A 19,659-nucleotide genomic window follows, 5' to 3' on the forward strand; every position below is an offset into this window, starting at 1 on the left:
ACCAGGTCTAAAATTAAAGCACAAAAACTTTTACTGACCAGGTAGAAGGTTACGAGTTTTACAAATGTACACACTACTTATCAGTTAATAAAATCTTTACAGAAAACACGTGAGCACAAAGCTGGAGCAAGAGAAGTTTGACAGTGTAAGGACAGAGATTTAATCCACAGGCAAACTCTAATCAAGAGATTTTTAAATAGCGTTTGGTGACATGTACTGAGGCAAACAGTCCAATGGTTGAACTTCAGAGGCAGGTGCTGATCTAAAATAAAATAAATCTAATTGCCAAAGTAATTCCAGAAGGGTTCTGTCTCTGTCGGTTACATCTGGCACAATACTAAAACTTAGCAAAGTCACGGGGCCAGTGATACATATTTTTAGTGCAGTAGAAAAGAGCAAGAAAAACAGAAAAGATGCAAGATACAGCATGATTACACTTCATAATTTATTAAGATCAGCTCAAGACATACATACACAAGCTTTGACATGAAAGAAAAACCAATAAATAAGTTTAGCAAGCTGAATAACACCTTTCACAAAGGTTACCAACATTGGAAACATTATTAAATTTGCTGGCAACAGCAAGATAGAAAGGAGAGCAACTTGTGAGGAGGATACAAAATCAAAGAGCTAATGATGGGCTCGAAGGCAAAATATATTGGCAGAGTAAAATGTGGGAGGGTAGGAGGTTGACCACTTCAGCAGGAAGAATACCAAAGGCTATCATTACTTTAATGGAGAGAAATTTCAGAATGCAGTGCAAGAGGCAGCCAGGTTAATCACAGTAGGTTAACATGGAAATACAGAGCATGATTAAGACAGACAAATGAAATGTGACGTTTATTGCAAAGGAGATGGGAGTACAGGAGTGGGAAAGTCTTGCTACAACTGTACAGATCAGTGAAGGGTCATACTTGACATGAAACATTAGTTCTATTTCTCTCTCCAAAGATGATACGAGACCTGCTGAGTTGCTCCAGCATTTGTTTCAGATTTCCAGTAACTACAGTATTTTCCTCTCAGATGATTTCAGGGATGAAGGTTTGTCTGATGAGACTCTACTGCAGCATATACATGAAAACTAAGACTGAACTGATTCAATAAAGGGAATTCACTGTAGACTTGAAGGAGAACTGTTTAGGTCTAGATAGAAAGAGGGTGCAGGGACTAAATGCCTAAGTCTTTGCAAAGCCACTAGAGGCATAATGGGCTGAATGGCATTTAGCAGTAAGATTCCATGTGTTTATATTGATATTTACTTCATTCATGTTATAGCTCTGCTGATGCCACAGTAATTAAAATAGCTCTGGAAATCTAATTACATGCTTGCTGAGGGTAAGTCTATATACTTAAGAGTTTTATAAATAGACTGTATTGATGAAGTCAGTTAGCCAGTAAGAAGCATAGATAACAGGAAGCTATATTTGGAAAGAACTGATGTTTTTCCTCCATTTAATTAACCGCCTTTTTATTTGGAGTTTTTTTTTAACATGACAGAAAAAAATGCTGCACGTCAATAAAATCTTTCACTGGATTCGCACAAGAACATTAGAAACACAAGTGCACCCTGTGAGCCTGTTCTGCCATTATTGCTGATCAGATTCTGCATACCCCCTGCCAACCACCGACCTTAGACAACAATCAAACTCAGCTTTGAGCAGTTTCTACCGTTACAATACCAACCAGTAACAAACCAAAAGAAATTTATTATCTCCTAAATTACGTGCTAAGTTAAGTGGGACGCGACATTTGGACTCTGACTAGGAAGACTTTGGTTCCAATTTCAAGCCAATGACCCCCAACAGAAAAGGGGTGGCATGTTGGCTTAGTGGTTAGCAATGCTGCCTTATAGCACCAGGGACCTGGGTTCAATTCCTGCCTCGGGTGACTGTGCGGAGTTTGCACTTTCTCCCATTGTCTGCGTGGGTTTCCTCCGGGTGCTCAGATTTCCTCCCACAATCCAAAGACGTGCTGGTCAGGTGAATTGGCCATGCTAAATTGCCCATTGTATTAGGTGCATTAGTCAGGGGTAAATTTAGGCTAAATGGATCTGGGTGGGTTACTCTTCAGAGGGTCAGTATGGACTTGTAGGGCCTGTTTCCATTCTGTAGTGAATCTAATGCTTCATGAGAACCTATCTAGCCTGACAGGATATTCTCCAGTCAAGTAGCACACTAATTCTAATCATCCACCTTCACACTTGGCTGAGGGAATAAAGAGAGCTCAGTGGCTGTATGTCAACACCAAGGTGGCATTTGCTGACCCTATATGTCAACACTATTGTTCAAGGAAGGGGAGGGATGGGCAGAGCTCCATTAAATAGGGCTTTGCCAGTACATTAGGGTTTATTTTTTATTACAGATGCAACATTTAGCCTTAGAAAGTAGCACAACATCCACTTTTCATTTAGTACAATGTCTTGCATGTCAATTTTAACCAACTTACGTTGAAAGCAAGCAACAATAACTTGGGGTGTTTTGTCCACGTCACAAAGAACAACCGGCAATATGTCTTCTCGGTTGACTGAAGCAATTACTGTGCAAAGATGGAACCGATCATAGAATCCAGAGTTTGGAAACAGGCCATTCAGCCCAACAAGTTCATACCAACTCTAAACAGCATCCCACCTAGACTCACCCCCACCCCTGTAACCTTACATTCCCTGTGGCTAATCCACCTAATTTATACCTCTCTGGATAATATGGGCAAGTTAGCATGGCCAACCCATCTAACTTGCATATCTTTGGACTGTGGGAGGAAACCCACATAGGAGAACATGCAAACTCCACACACAGACAGTCACCCGAGGATGACATCGAACTCAGGTCTCTGGTGCTGTGAGGCAGCAGTGCTGACCACTTAGCCACCATTTCACCCTTGGATGCCTTTCATGCTGCGGAAGACTAGGGAGTGCAGCTAAACGTGGGAGCTTCAGCCTGTACATAAACCCATTAATAACTACAAAGATACCTCCACCAAGGTTAAAGGAGGAAGTTATCAAGATGAACAGTTCACCTTCAAGGGAGGTGGTCATTATTTTAAGGCACCTAATTGTCAGTGTTCTAAGAAACCAAAATAAAATTAACAATAGTTTCAGAGTAAAGCCATCAGGCCATTTCAGCCAAGGCAAGGAGAATTTTTTCACTCAAAGTGCTGTTGTTCTTTTGAGTTGTCTACCCCATAAATACCAATCATTGATTATATTCAAGAGGTGACTAGATTTTTGGATACTGAAGAAATTAAGGATATGGGAGGAATGCAGGATGGTGGGAAATGAAACATAACTATTTCTAAATTTACTTTTGGAACTTGGCCTTTACTCGTTGGACAAGAATTTATTGCCTGTCCTTAGTTGCCCCTTGAGAATGTTTAGTGAGCTGCCTTCTTGAACCTCTGCAGTTCATGTACTATCGGTAGACTCTCAATCGCCTTGGGGAATGAATTCGAAGATTTTGATCCAGCAACACTGAAGGAATAATGATATTTCCAAGTTGTGATGGTGAGTGGCTTGGAGGGGAACTTGCAAGGCGTTCCCCCTGTATCTGCTGTCCTTGTGTTTCTAAATGGTAGTGGCGTGTGCTGTCTAACCACTGAGCCCCCATTCCAGCCTGGATGCATATCATCACAAACATGCTGCAGAGGATGACGGAGTGCAGCTCATAAACCCATTGATAACTACAAGATGGTGAATTTGTGCAGTGTAGCTTCTAGATAGAACACACTGCTGCAACTGAGTGTGTTTGTGATGGAGGGAGTGGATTCTTGTGGATGCTGCATGAACGGTACAGTGGCTCAGTGGTTAGCACTGCTGTCTCACAGCACCAGGAACCCAAACGACTGACTGTGTGGAGTTTACACATTCTCCCAGTGTCTGCGTGGGTTTCCTCTGGGTGCTCCAGTTTCCTCCCACAATCCAAAGATGTGCAGGTCAGGTGAATTGGCTATGCCAGATTGTCCATAGTGTTAGGTGCATTAGTCAGAAGGAAATGGGTCTGGGTGGGTCACTCTTCAGAGGGTCAATGTGGACTTGTTGGGCCGAAGGGCCTGTTTCTACACTGTAGGGAATCTAATCTAAATGAGCTGCCTTGTCCTGGATGATGTCAAGTTTCCAGAGTGTTGTTTGAGGTGCACCCATCCAGGTAAGTGGTATATATTCAAGACATTCCTCGCTGGTGCTTTGTATATAGTAAATAGGATTTGGATAGTCAGGTGGTGAGTCACTCACTGCAGTATTCCAAGTCTCTGACCTGCTCTTGTAGCCATTGTATTTATGTGAGGCATCCAGTTGAGTCAGAGGGATGTACAGCAGACACAGACCCTTTGTCCCAACTTGTCCATGCTGACCAGGTATTCTAAATTAATCTAGCCCCATTTACCAGCACTTGGCACATATCCATATCCTTTCTATTCATGCTTCCATCCAATTGAGGTTCTGGTCAATGGCAACTTTTAGAACTTGGATAGTGTGGATTTAATGATGGCAACACCATTGAATGTCAAAGGATGACTTCATTGGCTCTTAGAGATGGCATTTATTTGGCATGAACGTTACTTGCCATTTTTCAGCCCATGCCTAAATACCATCTAGATCTTGCTACGTTTGGAAACAGACTACTTCATTATCGGAGGAGTTGCAAATGGTGAACATGGTGTAATCAGCAAACATCCCACTTCTGGCCTTATGGTGGAGGGGAGATCATTGGTCAAGAAGCTTAAGAGGGTAGTATCCTAGGCCCAAACATGAGGAACTTTTGCAGAGATGCCCCAGATAAATGAGATGACTGACTTCCAACAACTACAACCATCTTCCTCTGTGCCTGATATGACTCCAACCAGCCAAGAGTTTTTCCTTATTCCCATGATCTTATGGAATGAAGAATCTTGAAGAGTGAAATAGCCAACCACTGCATCTATTTATGATCTTAAAATGTTGGGTCGAAACACTGACTGGAACAGCACTGTGTGTTGTGGAACTTAAGCAAAAGGATCCCCTCTCTGTTCTCATTGTACAGTGAAGAGAATAATACAATTATTCAAATCATTTTTTGAGCAGCCCATGTGCATCTTTCCCACAATTGAATGGTCAGTCTTATGCCTAGAACATGCCAAACAGGCAAAGGTCACTCAGCATTTAGAACCTGCTCAGTCATTTGAAAAGACTCTGACTGTTCCAACTGCAACAGTAAGTTCATTTCCCTGCTAGTCCCTGACATCCTCTGACTCCCCATCCCCACAATAAACATTTCAATCACCTTTGTTTCCACTGCTCTGACAAAGAGGGTTCCACAGACTCAACCGTTAGAGAAAAGCAAAAGTACTCCTCATATCCGTGCTTAAAGCATGAAGTTGGCTTTGTCGCTAATGTCCTGCAGGTACAAACTACAGGAGATAAAACCAGCAACTGTGAAATAGCTTTGACAGACCATGTCATTGCTGTAAAATTAGGTATAATTCAGCATCTGGGTCTGAATTATCCTGGTTTTCAAACAATATCCTTTGTTTATGCTTCCATTCAAATTGATTGCATTGCAAATGGGAAATCGTTCCACTAACCAGCTGTTTTAGAATGCTCTAAATTTACACTGAAAATATTCCTTGGTGTGTTTAAGAGTGATAACCTGGTTTATTAATGCAGCTGAGAATCAGTTTATAAACAAAAATCAGCATTTTTAATCAAGTGTTTAGCTACTTTAAATAACTGAAAATGATTTTTTAATCATTCAAAACCAGGTAGTAGTTTCCTAGTAAATTAAATATTCCGTTGTTAAAAGCTTTTAACAGGTTCTAATAGTTCCCTTGGGTGGAATTTAATGCCATTCCTGGTGCTGGAGGGCTGGGGACACTGATTCAGGGAGGAGGCATGAGGATGGGGACTCGGCCCTGTATCAATTCAGCCAATGGCAGGAAGTCCTTGGGACAGCTCCCACACGCCAACACTGATTGAAGCCCTTAAACAGCCCTAATTAAATCCTACTTAAAGGTCCCCTCCCAACATCACTAGCATTAATCTAGTTGTCAGTTAGGGGTCGTGTCAAGGGACTCAAAAAGTAGCTGGTCACTCGAGGATTTCTGGAAGGGTTGATTCTCAAAAGCTTGGGTTATGTTCAGATATGACACACTCCACCCAACCAAATAAAGTCATAAGTCTCACCTCACCAGGCTGTAGTCCAACAGGTTTATTTAAAATCACAAGCTTTTGGAGCACTGCTCCTTCAGGTTCATCTAGCTTGCCTTTTTCCCGTTCTGAATACTGATGAGATATCCCCTTTTTTTTTGCCCCCTTCTGCACACATTTAGCCATTTCTTTCAATCCTTTGGCAAGTTCATCTGTAACCTGATGGTTTCTCCACACTTGAATGCCAGATTTGTACCGAGCACCAAGACACGCCTGACCAAAGGACAGCAGGGCTTTAAGATGGCTTTGCAGCAATTTGACAAGACTTAACAGTGTCACTCAGTTACATGCGCCACCCCACCCACCTAAACTACACCCAATGCTTTGTACTTGCATGCACAATATTAATTGTGTCACTGGTAAATGCACTGAAATGCTCTGTAAGAATTAAATTTTTCTTAATATTCCCAGATCCAGGATTTATTTTTTCAAGCGCAAATCAGCCTTCAAATCACAAGGAGCTTTTTTTTTCAAATGAGCAGAAAAAAAACTTCACCTGACTGTAGATTTAAAATAGATTCTGCATCAGAAGCCATGTCGGCCTGTCAGCAGTCCCCAGAATTGGACAGATATGCAGCAGGTGAAGGTGCACAATACGCAACACTGTTCACTTGTAGTCATTTCCACCAAAAGCAGGAGAAAGCTAACCTTCTTTTAATCCCCTGTAACGAGTGCCGTCAGTGCAGCAATGCCCTTTCCACGTGTTGTGACCGCTGACAGACAGAATCTCGGACAAGACGGACTTGATCTTCCTGGTCTTGTCCAGCATGGTAGAAGACTGCTTTTGAAGCAAGTACATTGAAAGCTTTTCTAGACGCAATCAATGGCCTGCAGTGTTGAGCTACAGCAGTGCAACAAGAATAGTTATCGCATCCAACTTCTGACATTCGACCTGCGTGACTCTACTCGCTCTGCACCCTTCGCTTAGTTCAAAAGAAAAGAATAAGGACCTCCCTTTGCTTATAATTCAATAGTCAGAACCAGATCCAAAAGAGCTCCCGTTGACATGGTGATCTCACCCAGAAGCAGCGGCCCTTCATGTGACAAGGGTAGCATTTGCCACCGTCTGCACATACAGAACTGACAACACATGGCAACAAGTGACTTATTGCAACCAAAATAGTACACACGCAGCTGCCCTCTTGGCTCCAACCAGCACATGTTGCCTCTTGGGATTTTTTTTTCAGGTTTTTAATATCACGCCAACCATCACCATCTTTTATTTATTTCTTTGAGTAACACCACAGCTGTTGAGTCCATGTGTCAATAACAGATTTAGAGAGCTGTCAATATAACTTGTACATGCAAGCAACTTGTCATACGGCAAAGTGTCAGACTGCTGCAAGAGAGGCACAATCCATGCGAGGGTAAGAGATTAAATCCAGTAACTAAAATAGGTTTTAATTTTCAAAATTTCATTTGATCAAAGGCACACACACTTCAGCTTCAATGTTTGCCACGTTATACTCCAGCTGCCAACTTTTTTTTCCCTATTACAAAGCAGATTCTCTGCTATCCTTATTTCTTGTCTTCTCAGCAGTTGTGTCACCCACAAAACTTGGGGATAATGCATTCACCTTCCTCATCCAAGTCACTGATACATATTGTAAGTAATTGGGGCCCTAGCACTTCTCTACATAAAGATTTCCACCAAGAAATTACCTCAACTTAGCCCAACTCTGTGTTTTATTGGTTAGCCAATCATGGTTGGCATGCCGTAGGGACAGTTTACTATTCCTCCCTTTCCAAGTTTGGCTTTCTTGTGTCTGTGCCCAGGTAAGTGCGGGACTAGGTCCAAGAAGGGGATAGCACTGCTGCCTTACAGCACCAGGGACCTGGGTTCGATTCCCCCTCGGGTGACTGTCTGTGTGGAGTTTGCACCTTCTCCCAGTGTCTGTGCAGGTTTCCTCCAGGTGCTCCAGTTTCCTCCCACAGTGCAAAGATGAACAGATCAGGTGGACTGGCCATGCTAAGTTGCCCTGTAGTATCCAGGAATGTGCAGACTAGGGGGATCAGCCATGAGAAATGCAGGGTTAAACAGACAGGATAGGGAGGTGGATCTAGGTGGGATGCTCTTCAGAAGGGCAATGTGGACTTGATGGGCTGAATGGCCCGCTTCTGCACATTAGGGATTCTAAGTGCAAAATGAAAAGCTTCAACTTGATGTCCTATTCTTAAATCAACGTTTATTATTTCCAATTGAATCATGATGTATTACAAGTCGAAAGGTCCGAAAGAAGGGGACAAACATGAACTGTGCCATCCGTATCCCTCTGATTGACATGTCTCAAGTACAGTCTTAGACTGTAGCTTCCGATTCTGGATTCCCTGAATATTGAGAACACAGCTGTGCATTTACCCTGTTCAGTCCGGTTAGAATTGTAGATTTCTGAGAGATACCTCCTCATTCTTCTAAACTTTAGTGACTATAGTGCTAACCGATCCAATTTCTCTTTATAGGTCAGTCCTGTCGTCTCAGAAATCAGTCTTGTAAAGCTTTGGTGTAATTCCTCCATAGCCAATCCTCAGATAAGGAGCCAAAACCGAACACAATACTGCAGGGGTGCTATATCACCTGGTGTATTCCCACGGTTCTACAAGTTTATCTTTTAAAATATTTTAAGACGATCATCTCTGCTTCCAACACCCTCATAGCAAGTACAAGATCATTGCCATTTGCAGTGTAACAAAGATCCTTCTCATATTCATCTTTCCCAAACCATGTGTCCCCCTAGTCCTCACACCATCAGCTGATGGAAATGGTTTTGTCTACCTTATCAAACTTGCCATAATCTTGCACATCCCCATTAGAGCTCCCAGTATCTTGCTTTGATCCAAAGAGAATGTCCACTGCTTCTCAAACCTGACCTGGTGTCGAAACAATTTCCCACACTGTTAAGTTCCATCATGCAACAGGATGATAAATTTAACTGAAGGGCACAGAAGATGGGCCAATGGGCTGAGAAGTGGCAGATGGTGTTTAATTCAGATAAATGCAAGGTGCTGCATTTTGGGAAAGCAAATCTTAACAGGACTTATACACTTAATGGTAAGGTCCTAGGGAGTGTTGCTGAACAAAGAGACCTTAGAATGGAGGTTCATAGCTCCTTGAAAGTGGAGTTGCAGGTAGATAGGATAGTGAAAGAGGCGTTTGGTATGCTTTCCTTTATCGGTCAGAGTATTGAGTACAGGAGTTGGGAGGTCATGTTGCGGCTGTACAGGACATTGGTTAGGCCACTGCTGGAATACTGTGTGCAATTCTGGTCTCCTTCCTATCGGAAAGATGTTGTGAAACTTGAAAGGGTTCAGAAACGATTTACAAGGATGTTGCCAGGGTTGGAGGATTTGAGCTATAGGGAGAGGCTGAATAGGCTGGGGCTGCTTTCCCTGGAGCATCAGAGGCTGAGGAGTGACCTTAGAGAGGTTTACAAAATTATGAGGGGCATGGATAGGATAAATAGACAAAGTCTTTCCCCTGGGGTCAGGGAGTCCAGAACTAGAGGGCATAGGTTTAGGGTGAGAGGGGAAAGATATAAAAGAGACCGAAGGGGCAACTTTTTCATGCAGAGGGTGGTACGTGTATGGAATGAACTGCCAGAGGAAGTGGTGGAGGCTGGTACAATTGCAACATTTAAAAGGCATTTGGGTGGGTATATGAATAGGAAGGGTTTGGAGGGATATGGGCCAGGTACTGGCAAGTGGGACTAGATTGGGTTGGGATATCTGGTCGGCATTGACGGGTTGGATCGAAGGGTCTGTTTCCATGCTGTACATCTCTATGACTCGAGGTGATTTTCTGCCAATCCAGTTCCTGATCTCATCAATGTCATTGAGAGGCAGTAGAAGCAAATGTTAGAAGGTTTCTATGTTAGAAGGTAAGGATGAAAAATATAGACAGACTTGTAGCTCTGATACAGTCAGTTACTGACAAGAACTAGCCGTGGACCCTGGCACAAAAGAGTAATTGAACAGCCCAGTTCGGGACCTGCCAATTTTTGGAGACAAAGGGAAAGATATGATTGGAACTGGACTGTAGGATTTGCTTCCTTTGCCTTATTCCTCTGCTGCCTCAACATTAAGAGCTTGTGACTCAAAGTATGATGCAATTTGATGGGTAAGCTGTCACCATATCAAACAATTGGTAGTACTTCAAGGAAAGTTTCAGAGCATCTTTGAAGACTTTTGTTTGTGAACGCTGGCCTTCTGAGTGTTAAGCCCTGGCAGGGAACATTCAATCAGCTGTTTCAGCACAGCCGTCTGCAAACCAAAGTGATGACTGCTTAACAAAGACCTCTATAAGTCAACAGAAGACCTAGCGCACAGAGTAACTGTCATCAGCATATCCATGTACTGAAGAAAGACCTGAATGGCATGTCAGGAACACACTAGAATATTACAGAAATTCCATTAGCAAAGTCTCCACTACATCTTCCAGATTTAACAGGAACTAAGAAATGCTCGTCTTCTTCCTGATGTCAGCTCCCAAAATATTTTTTAAAACTCTGCAAAACCTTGCAATGGACTGGACACTGCCAAAATGGCCCAGAAAACCCAGTTAATTGACATATCCACAGCCCCATTAAACCCAGTGGCCATTTAGGACTTGCTGACCAAAAACAACTGTTGCAAGGCCACCGAGACAGTTAGAGAATGATGCTGGTGGGATCAGTCTATTTGGTGCAATCACAGGTACACTTAGCGCTTAAATGTTTTAAGATTTTAAATTCAAACGAAGGTATGCTTTACTTCCATGCATTTTTCTGATCAATGCTTCCTCTAAGCTGTGCAGCCATGCCCACACACTGACCTTGGAGACCCATGCAGTAGCAGGAAAATTAGAGGGAACAGAGTTTCTGATGGACAATGTTGTACTATGTCCAATGAATTAGTTTAATAAGCTTCTTTAATTTAAAGACAAAAATAGTTATTTAATTCTTTCAAGGAATGCAGATGTCTCCAGCAAGGCCAATATTTATGGCCCATCCCAAACTGTCCAAAGAATAACTTATGAGGTCACAATGTTATTCTTTTATTCAGTATAAAATATCTATGCATTCACTGTCATAATAATAGATTAAATTTGATCAGATAACTACTGCAACATGTCTGCTGCAAATACACGTTTGAACAGAGAGTTGATTGGTGTTTACCATCAATATCATTCAGTACACAGGGTCGGTCTGCTTCAGGTTCCTGTGCACCTTTGCAACACAGCCCATACTTGTTTCATGACTTGCACCCAGTTATGAGGAAGTGTTAAATAAATCATCTATTTATGGGGTGAAAAATTGAGTGTACACCATGTTGTGATCTAGAAAGAGGTTGATCATAGAATCATAGAGCTGTACAGCATGGAAACAGACCCTTCAGTCCAACTCAATGCCAACCAGATATGCTAAATTGATCCAGTCCCATTTGCCAGCACTTGGCCTATATTCCTCTAAACCCTTCCTATTCACATACCCATCCTGATGCCTTTTAAATGTTGTAATTGTACCAGCCTCCATCACTTCTCTGGCAGCTCATTCCATATATACACCACCCCCTGCATGGAACAAGTTGCCCCTTAGGTCTTTTTAAAATCTTTCCCCTCTTACCTTAAATCTATGCCCTCTAGTTTTAGACTCCCCTACCCTAGGGAAAAGACTTTGGATATTCACCCTATCCATGGCCATCAATTTTATAAACCACTGTACGGTCACCCATGGGCCTTTGACAGTCCAGGGAAAATACCCCAATCTATTCAGCCTCTCCCTATAGCTCAAACCCTCCAACCCCAGCAACATCCTTGTAAAACTTTTCTGAACCCTTTCAAGTTCAGCAACATTTTTCCGATCAGAGCAGGGAGACCAGAATTGAATGCAGTAATCCAAAAGTGGTCTAACCAGTGTCCCGCACAGCCACAAAATGACATCCCAACTCCCACACAATGGTTAATCGCTATGGCCAGCAGACAAAAAAAAAGGCTAAAAAATGAGTTAACCTCATACGCTGCACTGATTCATATGCCTTGATCTATAACAGTTTCTAAATCGTCTGCCTCTGGATCATCTTTTGGCCTAAACACGTGGCTTTGCATCAGGACCCTATTGTTTTTCTCTTCACCACCACAAGGGTATTTCTTGCCACTTAAGAATACTAGCTTCCCAAGATTATATCCTGAATGCTGGCTTTGATCCAAACTGTGTTCATAACTAAACTACAGTTATATCTTCAAATTAAGGTGGGCAACATAATATCATTCCATCAGTATTTCACATATACAACTAAAAACACATTAATCATCAGATTGCTAGATCCAGAGCCCTTATTTTCTGAAGTTGCAATATAAAATAATGCATTTATATTAAACTGGATTTCTCCTGCTGTTAGCTATAATAATGAACAGAGCTACCTTAAAAAAAGGGAAAATGCCTCCTAGGTGACTACTTTCTGTACTATATTTGAAATACATTTCTGAAATAATTTGGAATAAACTGAAGCATTCTCCTTCAAACCCATGGGTCCTAACCAAAACTTCACAAATAGTGCAAGTCATGGAAAAATCTTGTTATAGAATAATACAGCACAGAAACAAACCCTTCAGTTCTACTAGTCCACGCCAAACAATCCCCAACTCACCTAGTCCCACTTGCCTGCTCCTAGCCCGTATCCCTCCAAACCTTTCCTATTCATAGCTCGACCTAAATGTCTTTTAAACATTGCAATTGGATCTGCACTCACCACTTCCTCAGGAAGTTCATTCCACACACGAACCACCCTCTGGGTAAAACATTTGCCCATCAAGTCTTTTTTAAGCCTTTCTCTTCTCATCTTAAAAATGCACCCCCTAGTCTTGAAATCCCCCATCCTAGGGAAAAGACAATTAACACTAACTCTATCTGTACCTCTCATTATTTTATAAACTTCAATCAGGCCTCTCAATCTCCTACCTCCACTCAAAAAAAGTCCCAGCTTACTTTTTTTAAAAAAAATATCCTTTGTGCTTTTTCCATTATTGATTGAGGGTCTTTTCCCAATGATCTATTCCCAAATATTAAAAAAAGGCTTGAAATTGACACAGCCGAAAAGATCAAATTAATTCTCAATGATTTCTTTGATTCTGAATTCCCATTATACCTGCTGTGAACTCCATAACAGATTTCCCCAGCAAATTTTGTTCTATATGTGCATATTTTTTATATATACATACACATACACCCTCCACAGGAAGATTAAGACACAGAATGGTCAAAATCAGAGCATCTGTGGCCAATACAGGTGGTTAAAGCGGCATATGGGATGTTTGTTTTTATAAGGGTCACTGACCCGAAACATTAACTGTGCTTTTTTCCATTCGTCACGATGGAGCTCTATAAAACATGAGGCCACAGTTGGAGGACTGAGTGCAGTTCTTGCCTCCACTCCAGAGAAAGGCTGTCACTGCAATAGAAAATGTGCACTAAGATTCACCAGGATATAACCAAGGCCAGAGCAAATCAGCTATGAAGAGAGATCAAATAGTTTGGAGTGTTTTCCTTGGAGCAGAGAAAGCTTAGGGAAACCTGATTGAAAAATACAAGGTTTGAGGGATGTGGACAGTTTAAGCGAAATTTAAACTTGTATAGATTAGATTCGATTAGATTCCCTACAGTGTGGAAACAGGCCCAACCAGTCCACACCCACCCAGACCCATTTCCCTCGAGCTAATGCACCTAACACTATGGGCAATTTAGAATGGCCAATTCACCTGACCTGCACATCTTTGGACTGTGGGAGGAAACTGGAGCACCAGGAGGAAACCCATGCAGACACTGGGAGAATGTGCAAACTTCACACAGTCACCTGAGGCTGGAATCCAACCGGGGACTCTGGTGCTGTGAGGCAACAGTGCTAACCACTGAGCCACTTATAGTCAGGGGATGCGTGGAAAACAATTTTCACTTGGGGTTATGGGCATCTGGAACTCTGCCTAAGGTAGATAATAGAGGCAGGAAACTTCAAGACCTGTAAAAATGTATTCAGAGGAACACTTTAAATGCCATAGCATAGAATCTACTGGACCAAGTGCTGGAAAATGGAATTTGAATAGATGTTTGGTAATAGCGCAGACACAATGGGCTGATGTGTCTCTTTCCATGCTGTGAAAACTGATTCTTTAACACTGCTGACTCATGGCTTCCATTGCAAGCAATGGCAATAACCAAACACAGCCATTTCTGCGTAGTGCCACTAGATGGAGCATTACTTTAGTCCAACACTGCATTTAGTGGGTTGAGTCATACTCAAAAGACTACTCTTGCTTTGCAGAAATAAAACACTAACAAATGCATACATCCTAAACGACAGCTGACCTACCCTCTGTCACACACAGCTACACAGGCGAGAAACAGCACTGTGGGTAGGAATGAATTAAAATGCAAGAGTCTTCTCAAAACACATGTTCCCATTTTCAAATGCAGAGCTTTAAAGTTTGATGTCACCTTTCAACAAAGGGCCTGCCTTCCAAAAGCTAGTGAAGTGAGAACCACACCTTCCTCATACACATTCAAGAGGAAAGTACCCAAAATGTCCACATCAGCCAACAAAACATCTATTACCACCAGACTAGCCACTAAACAAAAAATATGAAGAACAGATGCTGGAAATGTGGAGAGTCAGCCAAACATACATTTTGGGTCTCTCAGGCTAGCTGCAGTGCTCCAGAAAAGCTCAGCACAAACTGGAAGAACAGTATTTCACTTATTTTTCCCTGCTTGGTACGCCTATGACCTTCAGTCAAGTAATTTCAGGGCCTGAGCATCTTCCTCCCTGTCCTTACCCCAACCCCTCTCACACCAGGCCTTGTCATCACATGTGCTGCTACCACAATCAATTTATTGTCAGCTCCAATGGCCCACAATCAGCAGCCATTCATTCTCCTGGTCTGACGACTACCCAACTTTTTGTCTGCCCAATTACTGTTCTCTCTCGCTCTGGGCTCCATCTATCATTTTTTCATTCACCCTCCCCCAAACTCACCTTCAGCAAACACACCAACCTTTTCCTAGCTACAATCAGTTCTGAAGAGTCACTGAACCCACAAGGTTAACTCTGCTTTCTCTCTCAATAGATACTGCCAGAGTTTCTCTGCTATTTGTTTTTGTTTCAGAGGCAAGCCACTCCCTTGCTATTCAGTTTCTGTACCTGCAGGCCATTTTGTAAATACATGGCAGGTGATGCTGCAAATGAAACAAAAGAAACTGACTAAGTACTTCACAACTTCATCCACCTCCTCCACCAAGTCCAGAGAAAAAGAGGAGACAGGGCCAAGCGAATAAAATATTTAGGACTAATATCGAAATGGTTCTTCATACGAGGAAAATCTGGATAGGTTGGTGCAGATAAAAAACATTATTATTTAAGAACTGGTTCCAAAGATGTGCGAGTTCAGTGGACTGGCAATAGTAAATTACCCATAATGTCCAGGGATGTGCCAGGTTGATTAGCCATGGGAAATGCAGAGCTACAGGGATAGGCATAGGGATGGGTCTGGGCAGGATATTCTTCATAGGTTCAGTGTGGACTCAACAGACCAAATGGCCTGTTTTCACACTGCAGGGATTCTATGATTGGGTGTCACAGGAGGGTTTCTTGAAAGATTTTTTAATCAATGGGTGAAGTACAACCTTTCTTGTGAGGAATTCTTGCTGATGTATCTTCCAAGCTCCATATCTCAAAAATGACAGCATTGGTTTGAGGCTGTCAAAGCACACTGCTTCCAGAGCTGGGGAATCAAGGAAGATAAACAGAGCAAATCTGCAATTCAGGATAGCACATTTTTCAAAAAGAATTCAAAAACTGACACAGCAGCAGCAACTCAGACGCTCTGACTGTATCCAAAAAATAGTCAGTGCGCTCAATGAGTTGAGCAGCTCTGATGTGAGCTCCACCCTAGACACTAACCTGGATGGTCTGCCAACCTAAACGTACCTGTGGTTTAAGTCTAGAACATGCTGTCTGTTAGATTTCCAGCACGCACTTCGGTTGTTTCTAATCCCTGAAATGAGCTCAAAAAAAACTATAAAAGGGCATTCCTGATAAGAGTAAAATGCAAACCACAGATGAAATGCACATGGGGCAGTACAGAGTACAATTCTCCTGTTAATCAAAAGGAAATCAGGCGACCCACACTAGAAACTGCATACAGGAATTTGAAAAGAATGTAATATCAATTTAAATTTTGTGATATATAATAACTCTTACTACAGCTCTTTTGAATAACATCGGTCTGTCAAATCAATTTAGACAAGACAGCATGGTTAATGAACTGAGCTTTGGACTTTGCTCGAGTTGAAGGTTTGTCTTCAAGCACCAACTTAGTTCTCAATCATGACTACAATGGTATTGAGAACAAAACTTATTTATTCAGCTGGATTACAGGAAGCAATAGAAGATGTGCCCCACTCAAATGCAGAGTTAAACAACCACAGGAAACATTAACCTGAATTTATAATTGCATTTCTCCTAGGGTAATGATATACTATGTTTCCCAACAAGGACCTGGATTTGTGATGACAGGAAAGTAGGATCATTTCGGTTCCTGTTTCAGAGATACAGCAGGGATGCCAGAGGCTGAACACCCTCCTCAATTTGCAGGATAACAGGACTGTTCTGTGCAGAGTGAGGAGACTGGGCCTGTATCCCCCAGCATTTAGGAGTGATGATGTCATCAAAACTTAGAACGTTCTTAAAGGCCTAGACAAGTTGGATGTGCTGACAAGTAGTTCAAAATGGTTATGGGAAAGGATAAGTTTTCCAAAGTTAAAATTTTTAATTGGAGTCAAGCAAATTTTAATGGTATGAGATAAGAACTTTCAAAAGTTGATTGAAGTAGATTGTTCACAGGTAAAACGGCGTGAGACAAGCGGGAGGCTTTCAAAGATGCAATGACAAGGGTTCAGAGACATGATGTTCGTTTTAGAGTGAAGGGTAAGGCCGACAAGATTAAGGAGTAATGGATGAATAAAATATTGAGGTTACAGTCAAGAATAAGCGAGAAGTTTATTTTAGATATAAACGACTTGGTTCAATTTAATCTCCTAATCAACATAAAGAATGTACAGGCATTCTTGAGAGAAACCAGGAAGACAATGAGGGGATATGAGATAGCATTGGCAGATAAGGTAAAGGATAATCCAAAGAGATTTTCCAAGTACATTAAGAGCAAGAGGATAAGAGGGGGTAGGGCCCCGAAAAGATCAAAGTTGTCGTCTTTGTGTTAAATCCCAAAGATGGGAGAAATACTAAGTGACTATTTCATGTCAGTTTCTACTGTGGAGAAAGAAATGAAGGCGAGAGAATGCAGAGAAATAAATTCTGATGTTTTGAAAACAGTTCACATTACAAAATTAAATGTTCAGGAAGTATTAAAGAACATAAAGGTGGATAAATCTCTGGGACCTGATCTAATGTACCCCAGATCATTGTGCGAATTAAGGGAGGAAATTGCGAGACTCTTTGCAGAAGCATTTGCATCATCTATAACTACGGCTGAGGTGCTTCAAGGCGAGAGAGTAGCTAATAATGTACCTTTGTTTAACAAATATTGTAAGGACAAACCGGGGAACTATCGTCCTGAGAGTCAGCCTTCAGTTATGGGTGAATTGTTAAAAGTGATTTTAAAAGATAGGATTTATGGACATTTAGAGGGGCAAAAATTGATTTGTAAGGAAAATCTTGTCTTAAACTTGATTGAGGCTTTTTGAGGAAGTTACCGAAAGGATTGATGAGGGCAGAGCAGTAGATGTTATGTGTACTTGAACTTTAGTAAAGCCTTTGACAAGGTTCCGCATACTGGACTAATTAGTAAAGTTAGGTCACATGGGATTCAGGGTGAGCTTGCCAATTGGTTACATCATTGGTTTAACAGCAGGGCACAGTTGTGGTGAAGGGTTGCTTTTCAGACTGGAGGCCTGTCACCAGCGGTGTCCCACAGGGATCAGTTCTGTGTCTGCTTTTGTCGGTCATTTATATAAATGTTTTGGATATGAATACAGAACGTATGGTTAGTAAGTTTTCAAATGACGCCAAAGTTGGTGCATCGTCGACAGTGAAGAAGGTGTTCTAAGATTACATAGGGATCTTGGTTAAATGGGTCAATGGGCTCAAAAATGGCAGATGGAGTTCAATCTGAATAAATACGAGATATTGCATTTTGATACAACAAACAAGGATAGGGCTTATACAATTAATGATAGGGACTTGGATAGTGTTGTCGAACAGAGGGTCCTATGGGTTCAAACACACAATGCTTTGAAGTTTAAGTCACAGGGTGGTTAGAAAGGCATTTGACACACTTGCCTTCACTGCTCAGACCTTTCAGTATAGGAGTTAAAACATCATGTTGAGGCTGTACAGGACATTGGAAAGGCCTCTTCTGAAATACTGTGTCCAGCTCTGGTCAGCCAGTTACAGGAAGGATATTATTAAGCTGGAGGTGGTTCAGAAGTGATTTACCCGATTGTGGCCAGGTACAGAAGATCTAAGTTATAAAGAAAGTCTGGATACGCTGGGACTTTTTCACTGGAGCGTAGAAGGTTGAGAGGTGCCCTTATTAGAAGTTTATTAAATAATGGCGGGGTAGAGATAAAGTTAATGGCAGTTGTCTTTTCAATAGATGGGGATTTCATGACTAGGAGGCATATTTTTAAGGTGAGAAGAGAGAGATTGTCAGAAAGACGAGGGACAAATTTTTGTTTGAACAAAAGGAGGTTTGTGCATGGAATGAACTTCCAGAAGAAGCAGTGGGTGTGGTTACAATTAAAACCTTTAAAACACATTTGGGTAAGTACATGAATAGGAAAGGTTTGGTGACATTGGGCCAGGAGCAGGCAGACAGGACTAGTTTAGTTTGGGATTATGGTTGGCATGGACTGGGGGTTGGACCGAATGATCTGTTTCTGTGCTGTATGACTCTAAGTGGATCTAGAACCAGGAGGCAGTTTCAGGATAAAGGGACAACCAAGTTAGGACTGAGATGATGATATTCTTCACTCAGAGGGCAGTGCATCTTTCAAATTCTCTAACCCAAATAGTTGTGGAGCTCGGTCGTTGAATATGTTCAACGCACAGATTTCTAAATACGAAAGATATCTAGACAGTGTGGGAAAATGGCATTGAGTCACAAATGTTACACAAGTTTAATGGTAGCCAATTCAGTCTAATAGGACATTCGCCTGTCTTGTCCCTGTACTGAGAACATCTTCCATCAATGTGGATTCTGGTTGTACTAATTCCTGGACAAGGTACAGATGGGTAAACAACTTCCAGTCCTACAACTTCTGGCAATCTTCCTCAGGACACAAAAGCTAGCAAGATTGTAGCTGTCCTGTTCAATTTCTCCCAAAGGTTTTACTCATCTGCCTGAAATTACTAGCCCTCTCTGGACACTTGTCCAAGATGCTGAAGCCATTGGTGTGTACACTCTCAAAACCGAAATGTCAGTTATTCTAAACAAGTATGCA

General features: G+C 41.8%; 1 protein-coding gene across 7 annotated transcripts in view; it reads right to left on the reverse strand.

The window, feature by feature from the left end:
- Positions 1–19,659, reverse strand: part of LOC122542284 (myocardin-related transcription factor A-like) — a 194,307-nt gene that overhangs the window by 96,588 nt on the left and 78,060 nt on the right. Inside the window, exon 1 of one of the 7 annotated variants that reach the window (XM_043679875.2) lies at positions 6,824–7,173. The exons of 5 other annotated variants lie outside the window; for them this stretch is intronic. In XM_043679875.2, the coding sequence (XP_043535810.2) occupies positions 6,824–6,974 (151 nt within the window). In that variant the 5' untranslated portion in view covers positions 6,975–7,173. Of the gene's footprint in view, positions 1–6,671; positions 6,691–6,823; positions 7,174–19,659 lie in introns of those variants that run through there. One more of the 7 variants, XM_087978347.1, reaches the window with a different exon arrangement.

This window comes from Chiloscyllium plagiosum, unplaced genomic scaffold (genome assembly GCF_037043375.1).
Source record: "Chiloscyllium plagiosum isolate Xiang-an unplaced genomic scaffold, Cpla_swu_hap1 HiC_scaffold_33, whole genome shotgun sequence".
Taxonomy (NCBI): Eukaryota; Metazoa; Chordata; class Chondrichthyes; order Orectolobiformes; family Hemiscylliidae; genus Chiloscyllium; species Chiloscyllium plagiosum.